General features: G+C 37.6%; 1 protein-coding gene across 11 annotated transcripts in view; it reads right to left on the reverse strand.

Moving 5' to 3' along the window:
• Positions 1–2,122: 2,122 nt before the first annotated feature.
• Positions 2,123–14,707, reverse strand: part of LOC107663775 (phosphatidylserine decarboxylase proenzyme, mitochondrial-like) — a 33,357-nt gene continuing 20,772 nt past the window's right edge. For 8 of the 11 annotated variants that reach the window (XM_016454095.1, XM_016454091.1, XM_016454092.1 and 5 more), the window contains 6 exons: positions 12,158–12,323; positions 9,334–9,570; positions 8,785–8,923; positions 7,745–7,894; positions 7,385–7,545; positions 2,123–3,118 (listed from right to left, as the gene is read on the reverse strand). In XM_016454095.1, coding sequence (XP_016309581.1) covers positions 2,894–3,118; positions 7,385–7,545; positions 7,745–7,894; positions 8,785–8,923; positions 9,334–9,570; positions 12,158–12,323 — 1,078 coding nt within the window. In that variant the 3' untranslated portion in view covers positions 2,123–2,893. The remainder of the gene's footprint in view (positions 3,119–7,384; positions 7,546–7,744; positions 7,895–8,784; positions 8,924–9,333; positions 9,571–12,157; positions 12,324–14,707) is intronic. The other 3 variants (XM_016454093.1, XM_016454094.1, XM_016454100.1) reach the window with 1 other exon arrangement.

The following is a 14,707-nucleotide window of genomic DNA, read 5'->3' on the forward strand; positions in this document are numbered from 1 at the left end:
TTCTTTCTTCTGTTGAACACAAAAGAAGATATTTTGAAAAATATTGGTATCCGAACAGATTGACTTCCATAGTATTTTTATGGAAGTCAATGGTGCCCATCAACTGTTCGGATACTGACATTCTTCAAAATATATTTGTTTGTGTTCAACAGAAGAAAGAAACTCATACAGGTTTGGAACAAGTTGAGGGTGAGTAAATGATGACTCATTCTAAAAGCGAACTACTCCTTTAAGACAGTGGTTCCCAACCCTGGTCCTGGAGGCACCCCAACACTGCACATTTTGCATGTCTCCTTTCTCTGCCACACCAATTTCAGGTCTTGGAGTCTCTACTAATGAGCTGATGACCTGAATCAGGTGTGTTTGATTAACGAGACACACAAAATGTGCAGTGTTGGGGTGCCTCCAGGACCAGGGTTGGGAACCACTGCTTTAAGAGATGCAGGGAAATAAATATTGATTTGGTTCTTTCTTACGATAATGAAATGTGTTTATTCACTGCAGACTTGGCGCCAGTAGGGGGAGTGTGCTTATTAAAATACAACCTTGAAACCTTATTTTAGCCTACGGTACAGAAAGAAGGCAAGCTGAAGACAGTTTGCTCTGCTGTGGTGATGCACTGGTAGAGTAGTGAGTTCAATTTAGTTAAACATGGCGTGATGCTAAACTTACTGGCATCTTATCTTAGCAAGCTACACATGAATGCTTACAGAAAAACGCATCACTGCGGCATGATATGCTGTATTTAATCGAAAACTATTTTAATCCGTATTTCTTTACCTAATTATACATACAACATTATTATATCATAAATTGAGGTAACGTAATATTTGCACTTTTAAAAAATGAGTTTGTTGGTGGATTAAGGACCAAGAACTGCAAAAATGGTATATCGTGAGCATTTTTTAAGGTACCGGTAACCATCTAAACCTAAAATTTATCATGTTTGTACAATAAACAAAAACAAAAACCGTGTTGTCAACTATTGACTTGAGAATATAGCTAAGAATGTAAGTTTTACCACAGCAGTAATATAAAAATACAGTGCTGATATAACTATCGTTGTCAGTGGAACTGCTGCTAACAATAGTAAAATCGTAGTAGTCAATGTTTGCTTACTAGGTTTATTTTCCTGAAGGTCATAGTAACGGTCAAGGCTTACTGAAAAAAACAAGCGTGTCTCCTCGAGTGTGCTGCTCTGATTGTGATTGGAGGATGGAGAAGAAACGAGAAGCTTCCAGAAGAGAACAGACTGGCGCGCTGTGTGTGTGTGTGTCTGCGCTTTCTAGAAGCTTCTCGTTTTCAATAGTGGGTGACAATTTTTTTAAAGTATTCTACGCATACTTTCAATTAATATTGAGTGATAAAACAATGATTTTTAAATTAGAATTATTTAAAAAATAATTTTAAATGAAGTATAACTCGTCACACTGCTCGATACTGTTCCTGATTCAACCCTTTCAAAGAATCTCTGACATTTTAATCCATATTACGCTGAGATTTTGTTCATTATTAATCAGGCTTACGTAATGATGAATGACTTTCCTCAAATACCGCGGACAGATTTCTCCTTTTTATATTCCCCCATGTATAAATATACAACTGTCCTGTGAAGTTTACCGTACTAATCCACCACAAACTCTGTGTATATTATTGTTTTATCGTTAAAAGTTATGAAACCTCCCAAATCATTAATTTTTCTAGTCAAGAAGCTGCAAACCGTATGAAAAAGCATTGTAGGCAAAACATTAAGATGATGTTATCAAATTATAATACCAATATCACAATTTTATACAACACGAGATTTTAAATAAACTTCAAAATTTATTAATGACATGTTTCGTACGCTCTGAAATAGTTTGTATTAATGTCTATGTTACATGAATTGAATGAACAAGACTGTACTCCAAAAGAAGTGTGGCCTGGTGCACAGAAAAGCCCAGTGTTTTCAACACATTCAAAGCAATATTTCCAGAGTCCTTCCCCTAATCTTCATTCACATGTGTGGTCCAGATTAGGAGAGTCCGGATGGTCTTTATCTTTAGCTCAGGGTGAAGAGTCTGTTGAACTTGTCAGGCGCTGGTTAATAAAACAAAGAAAAGTAAAAAAATGAAAAACATAAGCCATAAGATTACAAGAACCGGATTGATATCAAAAGGGCAAAAAAAGGTGTGGTAGTAAAAATATATCTTGCGTTTTGGCACTAATCAAGTTGAGACGGCATAATACTTAACATTTATCTCCCAACGTATTGCTACACCAACAAGTAAAGGCATAATTCAACACCAGAGAACAATGGCAGTGATAACTGCCGCCTGCCTTCTCCAAAACTCTTTCTTACCGAGTAAATGTGGCCACGATTTTACTGTCAAAATGGCTTGCACCTTCATGAAGAGCAAAATTTGGACGGAGAGAATGGTTTTAAAGATAAGCGTTGGCAAATATGAAGCTACCAAATAGTGATGGTCTCTCGTACATTCCCAATGCTTGCAGAGTTTGCTGTGGAAATCCTGAACTCATCAAACCCTTCACATAGGTTGACTCCAGTCAAAGGCAATATGGGCAAACACAAAAACAACACAACCCTTTTACTAAAACAAAATAGAAAAATAATTTAGAGCCAAAAAATCTGGATGGCATTTCATGGTAAACAAATACTTTACATGATGGTCTAAGCTTTGCTTATTTTACAAAAAAAAAAACATAAACCCTAACAAAACGACTGCAATAATGCAACAGTGGTGGTTGATTGAGTACATATGAGCACACATGTATCTCAGTTTAAACAGAGTACATCTCTGCAAATGTGAGTGTATTAGTTTTTGAGACCCTGAATGCATCTGCACAGAGTTTTGCGTGTCCATCATCAGATTCCGTTCCCCTCTCGTCGGCGTTACATTGTCCCAAGAGGTTCTCCAAAATGGATCTTCTGGCCTGCTTTCAAATTAAAGGTAAAATCCCTTGGAGCTTCGAATAACAGTACAATAGTCGAGCCCAAGTTGAACTCGCCCAGGTGCTCTCCTTTTCTCATGCTCACACCTTCCTGGCTGTTGTTAGTTACGTAGCTGAAGTCGTTGTAGGTTCCTTTGTTGTATCGTGGGTTGTTGGTGCGGAGCTCCTAAAGAGAGAAAAACAGTTGTTAATTGTCCATGCAATAAAACCGAATTAAAACTCCAACTATCCTCCAAATCTAGTACTTATAACAGATGGGGAACCTCTCTATTTATTTTAATACAAATAAAATCCATTAGATTTAGGGAAAATATGCCATTTAAAAAAAAATAAGCACAGTCACGACTTAGTGAGGTCACATCCTGCTATTGAAATACGACTTATCAAGTCAGGATACAACAAACAGGTGCCACTACAATCTACTGTCAAACTCTCATCTCACCCATTAACCCACATTGTTACACAAGCCCACAACTGTCTAGTGGTCTGATTGCGAGCAGTAGGAATGAGGCCAAATCCACTGTTAGTGATGTAGCTCAATATTCTGCTAATGCTGAAAAACCACAAATGGTTTTTACAGAAAATACATCATACGCCAAACAAGATCGATTCAGTGGCAATTCAGAAATTAAACCCAATATACTTCAAGCAAAAGAACTGGTGTGATGTCATTTCAAACAAAGGCCAAAATCAGGTCAAAACGAAGTTCCTTTGGAGTTCATTTCGGGAGTTCTAACCAGACTGCCAAAGTGAACTTTGCAGAAAAGCTTGCTCTGGCTGGTAAACACCTCTGAACTGCCATTGGTCTGTGGTGATTACGTAATAGTTACGTCAATTCAAAACCTGCATCAGCTTTGGCGTCTGTTGTTGTTGTTGTTGTAGTTCTGTCTCTTTTTTGACAATGGACATTGTTGCTACCTTTTGGACCAACTAATTATTGCAAAAAAATTCAAGCCGCATTTTTGAGTTGAGCATACAGGGTATGCAAAGCTAGACAAATCCGGATGCGTGCACACAGTACACACTTACTCTGCTGATTACTAAATTTACGTTATGCACACTGTACACATACCCTAGCATTTGCATAAAAACTTTTTTATTTTTTTTTGAAGATTTACTTTTGGTGTTTTTGACTTCATTATGATAGGACAGTAGCTTGACGGGAAGCGAAATGGGAGAGAGGTAAGGGAATGGGAAAGGTCCGCAAGCTGGGACTCGAACTCGGGACACCCGAAGCACAATGGTGCGTGCTATATGTCGGCATGCTGCCCATGAGGCTATCGGCGCCAATAAAATGAGATATTTTGAAGAATGTTCATGCTGCTCTTTTTCCATACACTGCTGTGACTAGAGGTTAGCAAGCAAAAAAAAAAAAAAGTAAATTAAATTCAATAAAATTGTAAAAATTCAATATGCCATCTAAACAGACTAAGGTCTATGGTCGACTAGTTAATTAGTGAGGTTGACAGTTGAGCTTTAATCTGTTTAGTGGTGGATTGGAAAGGGTAACATTTAGAGGAAAGAAGCAAGTCTCAAATAACTAAGATATACAACATCTTGAAGATCATTTTTACATACTGAAAATGTGCTATATTATGGCTCAGTGTTATTTTTATATGGTATTAGTTATACACTATTATAATATTCATTAATATTTTGAATAAGCTTTTATTTTTATATTTTTAGTGCTTAATTGTAAGTTTCAGTATGTACTATTGTCATTTATTTGTGAGGTGTTGTGGAGAGATTAAAGTATAGTCTGTTGCTGATTCTTTATGGTGCTACTTGTCCCCGGGAGCTCTTCAGACCCAACAGATGACTGCTTTAAAAATAGCTGCAGTACAAAAATGGCTCAACAAACAGCTGGAAGCCATGAACTAGATGTTGCACAACTACAATATTTCTAATCTAACAGCTATGAACCTTTGAATGAGGAGAATCACCCTTTCAGTCAAAGCATTCAGGATACGCTGAAATGCATCATTTTGCCTTCAGGATATGCGCAAGTGGTTTTGCCGCGATCTGTATTGGAGCTTTTCCTAGTTCGTATTCTACAGTAGATGGTGACAGTTATTTATGTCACACAAATAGCAAAGACTGAATATGCAGATTTCAATATGAATATTTCAGTCTGGCTCACACAAAGCAAGTGTATGTCATCAGAAAACCTGGAATATGTTTTTGTCAAATAAGAGATGCTCAGACAGGTCTAAATATCTCATTTTATGTTCTACAAAAGAATGACAAACAGATTTAGAACGACACCAAACGGCATACAGATTTTTGATATGCAAATTTCTAAGGCCACTAAATTATCAACATGATCCAAAAGGCTTTTTAGTATAGCTGTAAAAATGGCCCTCTTCAGGTTGTTGTACACATCTATTTGCTTTATAATCATTACTAAAATGTTAATGTAAGAATAACTTTTATATTGTTAGTAATATTTCATGATGAACACTTACTGGACTGGAGCAACTTAGATTTACTTGATCGTCCATTCTATCATTTTAATTTGAAAAATCATGTTAAAATCTGATTATCAAATATGATACATTTAATCATGAAAATTGTAAAATGTTAGTAAAAAATACATTAAAAATCCAAAAAAGAAAAAAAAAGTTTTCTCCTCGAGTAGGAGTTCCACATTCTCCTATATCATGTATCAAATACAATACTCAACATGAAACACATGCACAAATGTTTTTTTCCCCTGTTTTTTTCTAAAGGTTCAATAAATTAATATTTGTTTAATATTGGGGGGAACTATCCTTTCAAGCCTCGTTCAGACTATCAGCCCAAATCCGATTTTTCTGCAAATCCGATTAGAATCCGATCATATTTAAATAGTCTGAACGGCAACGAACTACATGAAATCCGATTTTTGCAAATCCGTTTCGAGCTACATTCATATGTGGTTTGGAATCCTATTCAAATCCCATTCCTGGAAATCCGTTTCAGTGTGACCGGTCAGATCGGATTTAGCCCAGTTTTTTTACGTTTTCACGCCACGTAAAACATAAAAACGGCAAACGTTTTTGTAGAAAACATAATGAACGTCTTTACAGAAACAAGCTTGTGTTGTTGCGAACTGCAAGTCAAGCGGAAAAAGACAATATACTGCTAGTATACGCACATCTTTAAGTTTTGAAACCAGCGGAGACGGCAGCACGGAATAAAGCCGCACATTCCAGCTTCCTGCGTTTCTGCTGCTGCCTCATAAGACGAAATCCATAATAAATAATCCAGCGCGACTGCAACATGTTGTCATGTCGTAAGACAACATCTGTATTGCAAACTGTATTGCTGTTATTGTTGTTTTTAGCATTGGCATAACAACGCAACAGAATTGCCACAGAAAGCAACGCACGTTCCATAAAACGAAAGAGCACTTATGGACACACAAATCGGATATGAACAGTTGCAATACACTGTGTGGACAGTCAGTTATTCAAATCAGATTCCATCCGGATATGCACAAAATCGGATTTGGGCTGACAGTCTGAACGAGGCTTTAAACACTTACCACCGCCTCCATCGAGAGCGTCAAAATGGCCGCAAGTCATTCGTTTTCAATGTGAGCCGGCGTCGAGCAGCGGCGCGGCACGACTTGGACGTTGAGGGCGTCGAGGAGAGTTGAAATCAGGTCAACTTTATGGTAATGAGCTATGACGCGGTTCGGCGGCAAACAATCGGAATGTAGAAGTCCACCGCTTGAGAGGATTCCAGAGAACGCAGTCCTGTAAACTTTGGTTCCGACCACATTAGTTCCCAAGCAAAATGGAGGAGAGGTTGATTATTGCTGTGGCGGGTTTCCCAATAATCTATGACGTGTCCCTGTTTGCGTACAGGGACATAAATAAAAAAAATTTATGCGTGGACCAAGGTGTCTGAGATTGTTGGTGTTCCTGGTGAGTTGCTGATGTGCATTAACGTTATAGGAATAATAATCTAATGATATAATAAATAATAGTATAATAGTCCCAGTTCACTTTTAAACCTTTAAATCAATTTTCCTGATTATACTTACATTACGTAATGTGTATACCTGCTTATACTTAAGTACTTGTACATTTAAGTACTTGTATCAGAGTATTTTTACAGTGTGGTATTAGTGCTTTATACATTGAGGTAAAGGATCTTAATACTTCGTCCACAACAATATTTAATGAGGTTAACTTAACGTTACCCTCCTTGTAGTCAGTATGCACAAGATCAACAAGCGTGTTTGCTTTGCGACCCCTTTAAATACAAGATAAGCATTCGATCTACGTCAGAGCGTCCACGAATCTTTCTACAGCGTTGTTGGCAGGGCGGCCAGAGCGATTTTTGACGCTCTCGACGGCGGCGGTGTGAACGCACCGTTATTCTCCTGAAGGAACTAAATAAGAGTGATATTTGTATTTTACCGCAGAGAAAAAAAAGTTCTAACCTTGTCAAAATAGATGCGTATAGATCCTACATTAGTCGCTCCTACAGCAGTGAGTGAAAAGAAGCCGTGTGTCCACTCCCCACTCAAGACCACCCGCTCATTATGGCAGAAAAGTTCCTTGATCCAGCGCGCAACTCCTGGGTTCACTGACATCAGAGCACCTATAATAAATGCAAACATATCAGACCACACTCTGTGCTTCAGTTATGTAACTACGCACTGCTCAGTCGCCATCAGATTAGAAAAGAAGCTTATAACTTAAGCATATAAGAACTAAAGTCTCTGTTGCTTAATCTTTTGATAACAAATCATATTTTCAGAAAGCAAAGCAAAACAGAGAGAACATATAATGCCGCTGACCTGGGAAGTGGCGTCTGTGTGCCACCCTCCAGTCTGTAGGTGAGTGGAAGCAGTGGTAGTCACCTGGAGCCAGATAAACTACACAGTGAAACAACTCATTCCCCTCTTTAGTGACCAGGGCATCCTGGTAAGTGCCAGGATCATCCTCATCTGAACATGACAAGGAATAAAACAAGACAAATATAAGAGATTATCATCAATAATTTTTAGGAAAACCAATATAAAACATACTGGAGAGTTTTTTTTCTAAATCACATGGCCTATAAGCTTAGCAAGATTTACCCATGTAGGGCATGATGTCAGATCAGATTTTATGTTTAGGCATAGGTCTTTCAACATTCATATCAATCAATAATGTTCCTTTGATTTTAGAGGTGCACTACAGTTCAAAAGTATGGGGTTAGTAATATATATCAAACTTCTTTTGAACTTTCTATTCAATAAAGAATCCTGAAAAAATACATAAATTTATCTCTTTTCAACACTAATAGTGATAATACTAAGAAATGTTTCTTTAGCAGCAAATCGGCATATTAGAATGATTTCTGAAGCATCATGTGACACTGAAGACTGGAGCAATGATGCTGAAAATTCAGCTTGGAATAAATTACACTACATTACACATTTATTCAAATAGAAAGGTTATTTTAAACTGTAATAATGTTTCACAACATTACTCAATTTATATATACCGTAACAGTAGCGTACTGTAGATTGTGCTTAGTTAGGATACAAAGTCTGACATTAAGCTTTTCCAGGTACTGGTTATATTACGTCACTTAGTGCAAAACATTTTAACACTATAATTTCTTAAAAGTATTAGCAAAATGTGATAAGGCATCAAAAATATGAAGTCAACCATACAGTGACCATACAGTCATGTTTACAATCTAAAAATGGATTTGGCTGTTTGGAAAACCTTGAGTTAAATGTCACTTTTCCCAATTGTCTAGTGTTAATCTTCTGATGTTCCAGCATCAAAGGATTTCGATCCAGGAGCATGTCCTACTTGGTCAAATTATAATTTTAGTGAGACTTACTTCTGTTAGCAGTTAAATTCTCGGTCGAGTTGCGCGGCCCGAGGAATGTTTCCAGAGAGTAGGTCACTCCCTTCACCTGCTCGACCTCACAGTTCTTCACACGGCCAAAATGAAGGATCTTGCCATCAGCTGGACTGATCTGCAGAGCAAATGAACAGTCATAGTGAATTAAACTAGACTGCAAGTATCTGTATTGATAAATTGTTTATTTGGAATGTTTTCTCTATACTGTATTAAAAACCAACATGAGTAGCTGGAATATGCAAAATAACATTAGATTATTATTTCAGACACCATAATTATTTTGAACTTCTCAAGTTTCCTGCTAAACTGGTAACAATGCTCCTCTTAATTAAATTTTCTTTTAAACTTAGTAAAATCTCCAAAATGTAAAACATTTAGATGTTGAATGGCTCTACTGAAATGAAAATTCGGTGCACATGCTTACATACCCATTCTCCTGGGTTTGCCTATGAATGAAAGAGAATGGGATAACAAAAATCTATTTGAAGAATGACTTTTTCTCTCCGGTTACAAACCGAGACTCACCACGCAGTGCGAGTCGCACACCGGCCGAACCTGTGGTTTGAGTTTGCGCCTAAAAAACTCGCCCAGGTTTCTGTAGTGCTGTAGATCCTCTACAGCTGCTTCCTTCATATTGACTCCAAATGTCCATATATACAATCTGAAGATAGGTTTCCGTAACCAAGTTGGCAGGTCCACCTGGTTCAAGCGACCCCAGGCTCTGGAGAGGAGTCTCGTGGGTATGGACTTGTAGATTGTAACCTACATCCCAAGAGACAGAGAGTTTGGAGACGCCATGCTCAAATATCTGTTATATACAAAAGCAAACACTTGCAGAAAGGCAAGTAAACGCACTTAATGATCTTCCACCTGCAAAGCAAATGCATACATTGCCACTTTATTAGTTTATGTATAATTTGACAACAGAATACTTTATTATCATAAGTCAAATATCAATATCAAATATCAATATCCCACATCTGAATTTGAATGGAATGCAGCATAAAAATAAGTGATGAACTGAAATTTCAGCAGCTCAAAAAAAGGTTTTAGGTTTCAGCCAAAATGGTTTGAATTATATAATTATATACTTTTTTAGGGGTCTGTATCTACAAATGTATATTAATACTACATTTGCAATTTGCAATTTGGGGTTAGTTTATCGATAGATTGCCAAGGTCTCTTAAAATTTCAGATAATTTGACCTTTTTATAAAAAGGTAAGGTTAGTTAAGGATGTAAAATTTAATGTGGTGCGACTCCCCAAATATGTAATGATATTTATGAAATTTGCACAAAAAAAAAGATACACTCTGTGTACACTCTGCACTGTTAATGCAGGTGAGCATCTAAAGGGTTTTAAAACCTGCTGCATTGAGTCCAGCACCTGCATATAGCTTTACATCACCCGCTGTGCACCATGTGCTCCAGTGTTTGGATTCAAAGAGTGTTTAGATCAGTGTAGCTCACTGATCATTATTGATGTGGGCAAGGAGTGATCCTAGATCAGTGCAACAGACAGCATGGAGGCTGATGCTTGACAGGAGCTGGCCTGAGTGTTCAGAGTAAGTGGATTACTGTAGTTAGTTTCAATCCCAGCTGACAGACAGGAGGCTAAATGTGGACACTCTTGGAGTCTTACAGGGTGGTGGGTTGTAGATGATAGTCATGGGTTTAACAAGCAGGAAGTGGAAGATGTCCAATGTTTCCTGACCCAGAAAATACTCTTAACCAAAAGTGTGTCATTATACATTTTTAAATGGTGAAAAAAAGCCAAGATTAATACATTTATACTAATAATATATTAATTATATAATATATTATTATTATATATTTAAATATATTTTATTTAATTAAACTCCAGTTGCTAGTGGTAATAAATGGTTTTGTTTTAATTGCTTTATTTGTCTTATGTGGGTTTGGCATTGAGCAATAGTTTTGGCAATTTGACAATATTTGGGATGCAATGTTCCCCTGTTTCTTTTTATTTTTCAGGTACTGCGAGGATTATTAAACAACTATAATAAATAACTCATTTCATTAACAAAATTAAAAAAAACTGAATGACGAATAATGTAAAAATATTAAATATATACCCTCTAAGTATACTTACAGTGGTGTGAAAAAGTGTTGGCCCCCTTCCTGATTTCTTATTTTTTTGCATGTTTGTCACACTTTAATGTTTCAGATCATCAAACAAATTTAAATATTAGTAAAAGATAACAGTTTTAACAGGGGGGCAAACACTTCTTCACACAGGGCCATGTAGTTTTGGATTTTGTTTTCCCTTAATAATAAAAACCTTCATTTAAAAACTGCATGTTGTGTTTACTTGTGTTATCTTTGACTAATATTTAAATTTGTTTGATGATCTGAAACATTAAAGTGTGACAAACATGCAAAAAATTAAGAAATCAGGAAGGGGGCCAACACTTTTTCACACCACTGTATATAATTACTTATTAAATTAGTATTACTTTTTACCCACTATACTTCTATACACTTATTTACTTAAATATACTTAAACTTTATTATTGTGTACTGCAAATATTATTGGCTCTGATGATAAATTGCTTGTGAAGTTCCTCATTTGTAAGTGGATAAAAGCACCCGCTAATTAACTAAATGTAATGTTAAACTTGTACTACTATCAGTGTGGCAGTTATATGTACAGCTCCAACACAAGATTTCATAATTCATAGTCATGACGCCAAATTAAAAGTCCTGTATGTCCAAAATCTCTGAAGAACTACAGATTTACATTAACAAACCAAACATTTTTCTGTTTCTCTGTAACTTCCTGTCTGCCACTGCAGATAGGGTATCTGCTTCAGAGCATCAGCATGGGCTGACTGGTAATTTTTTTCGTGGGAACTGAACAATAGCGGTGTCAGAGCCACCGTGGCACGATGCCCTCGACTGGGTCTAGAGACAAAGTGTTCCTCAGTTCAGAGCTGCACCGTGGGACAATGGCTCTTTTCACTCGAGTCCCAATGGAGCTCAGCGGGTGCATATGCAAGTAGCCATCTGCTGATAGCAGCAGCCATTTCTGCTGACCTCACATCAGATTTGTAGCTTCCTTTCTCTAGGTTATGATTGAAAAGAACTGATCCCAGATCAGTGTTACCTAGAGCATTATTCCTTAATGGTTCCAGTAAGTTTCCTATAATCATAGACATTACTGACACACTTTCAACCACAAGGTAACACCTGTTTTGCATAACAAAATCTCAAATGGCCATCATACACTGATGACACACTGATGGATGGCATTTATGTCTCTGGATAGTGAGATTTTGCACACTCGAACACACACAACATCAGCCAGTAGACTTTCCACCTGTACTTACTCTGCTTGTGGGCCTCCAGCCTACTTTGGCAAGAGGTTTGAGCGCTCCAAAGGCCAGGATGTAGTAGAGGAAGGACAGAGGCCATGAGCGAAGGCGGACAGTAGGCCGGGACATGCAGCTCAGCTGGCCTAGTCGCCGCCGTAGGGCCAACTGTGGGAACTGCAACCTGCACAACACATCCATGATTCCAAAGTGCACAAAATACACAGACAGACACATATGAAGAATAAAGAAGGTGGAAATGAAAGATGTATGTGCAGATGGTCTAAATGTTGTAGAACAGGGGTGTCCAATCCTGTTGATGGAGATCTAGCTACCTTCCTGCAGAGTTCAGTTTCAACCTTGCATCAACCTGTTTGTAATTATCAAAGGTTCTTGAAGATTTTAATGAATTGGTTCAGGTGTAATTGAATAGATTTGGATCAAAACTTTGCATGTAGACCTCCAGAAACATTATAGAGCACCACTGTTATAGAGTGAATCTCTGTCAAGACCATGTCTGGATCATATTTCACCCTAAAAGAAATAAGAATGGTGTGAGATTGGGCAGGATGATTTATATGTATGTCCAGTGAAAACCTGCTGGAAAAAAGTATTTCTGCAGTTCCATTTGTTGATACTATTGATAAAATCTTTCTTTTTCTTTCATGACAAATAAGCATGTATTTCCAAAACTATTACCTCAATGCAATATAAACATAAATGTTATTAATCACTTATTATTTTCATAATTACAATTAATATTCTTAAACTACTTATAAATATAATTAATAAATTATTGTTATGGCAATTGTGGAAACATGTTTAAATGTCATTAAAATGTTGTCATGTATTTGTATAATTACAACACAATTGTAACACATAATTACAAAATTATTTAGACATTAGTACAGTAATGAGAATAACCATTGAGAATAATAGGAACTACAAAAAAAAAAATGTCCAAATGTGAAATGGTAATGGGAAATTGGGTGAAAATGAGCTTAATTTTCATGAAAATGTCACAGTCGGGTAAAAAAAAACAAAAAAACAGAAGTTCGTTCTTTTTTAAAATATAGTTTCTTTTTTTTTCTTTTGATTTTAGGGTGAAATGTTACCTAAACATGTTTTCTTGAGATTCGCCATATAACAGAACTGGGCTGTTCTATCAAAACAGTAGAAAGGAGGAAGGAAAGATTTATAAAACATGCAGAAATATCCACACAACCCACTCACGCATACCAAAGACCAAACACAAAGACACTCATACAGAAGACATTAAACAGCAGAAGACAAACGCTAGAAAAGATACTTGAGATAGGAAAGAGACAGGAATAGCAATTCTCCACTGTAAACTTAACCTCATGGTCATTTGCACTGCTTCTCTTAACTACACTGACCATATACTCCCTTTCAGCTCCATTCCACTTATATCAGTCTAATCAAAGGCTGCTTTCACCTGCTTAACACCTTTAATCTCATTTAGGGTGTATCGTCACCTTCCTGCTACACTTGCTCTAGAAATGGTACATGAGGAGAAATACGTGACTGAAGGCCTGGGCCAGTCTACACGATAAAAGGCCACATTTTAAACAACATACACCTATTTAACCAACACAAACATGCATGTTTTTATGGGTCAAGCCGAGCAGGATGCTTGCACAGAACTACTAAAGCCATGAGGGATATCCGCCAATAATCTTTTATTAATTTTTCTGTGTCCATTGCGCTATTTTTAGCACCTGTGCGGGCGGATAACATTCCAGATCAACACAACTGTTAGGGGACTGGAACGGCGCATGCAAAAAAAGCTGCACCTCTATCCAGGTCCTGTTGATGGAACATGTCGTCTTGTTTGGCTACAACTGCTCGCTTTTCATTGAGTATGACACTAAGAGCTAGTGCTTCAGGCTAAAGTGAGATTAGCTTTAGTGTGTCAGTAAAGTGGGTCATATTTGGCACTGAAAGTGATGACACAGCACTAGCTGGGTTGACACGGACCTTCCAGGGCTGCAACTACGTGGGCTATATATAGAATATAACACTGTGTCCACCCTAATCAGGATGAAACCCTGTTCTGACCTGTGGACAGAGGAGACTTATGGCGCTTTTCCACTGCATGGTACAGCACGGTACGGTTCACTTTTTGGGGGTTTTCCACTGGGTACAGTACCTGGTACTTTTTTCAGTACCACCTCGGTTGGGGTTCCAAGTGAACCGTACGGTTACCAAAACGTGACGTGTAAACTCTGCTGATCACGGATTGGCCAGAGAGAATCGTCACTACCTGCGTCACTGAACTTGCGACACAAACACAAAAGAACCACTAGATTTAAATCAGCACAGCTAGCGAAGGATGGAACGCAACCGTTTTGAACGAGCGCACCTTTTTTTAACAACCAAAAAGTTTTGTTGTCTGTTGCGGAAGAACAGACGTTCCTCTAGTTGATAGCAGAGGAGCGGATCCAGCGAGAGCTTGATGGGGCGACGCAGGATGAAAACGTTTTTTTTTTAGGAGTCGTGGTAGTAGAGGCGGCGCAACTATAACGACATGTGAATAATCCCGCCCAC

The sequence above is a fragment of the Sinocyclocheilus anshuiensis genome, unplaced genomic scaffold (genome assembly GCF_001515605.1).
Source record: "Sinocyclocheilus anshuiensis isolate Anshui unplaced genomic scaffold, SAMN03320099.WGS_v1.1 scaffold123, whole genome shotgun sequence".
In the NCBI taxonomy this organism is placed as follows: domain Eukaryota; kingdom Metazoa; phylum Chordata; class Actinopteri; order Cypriniformes; family Cyprinidae; genus Sinocyclocheilus; species Sinocyclocheilus anshuiensis.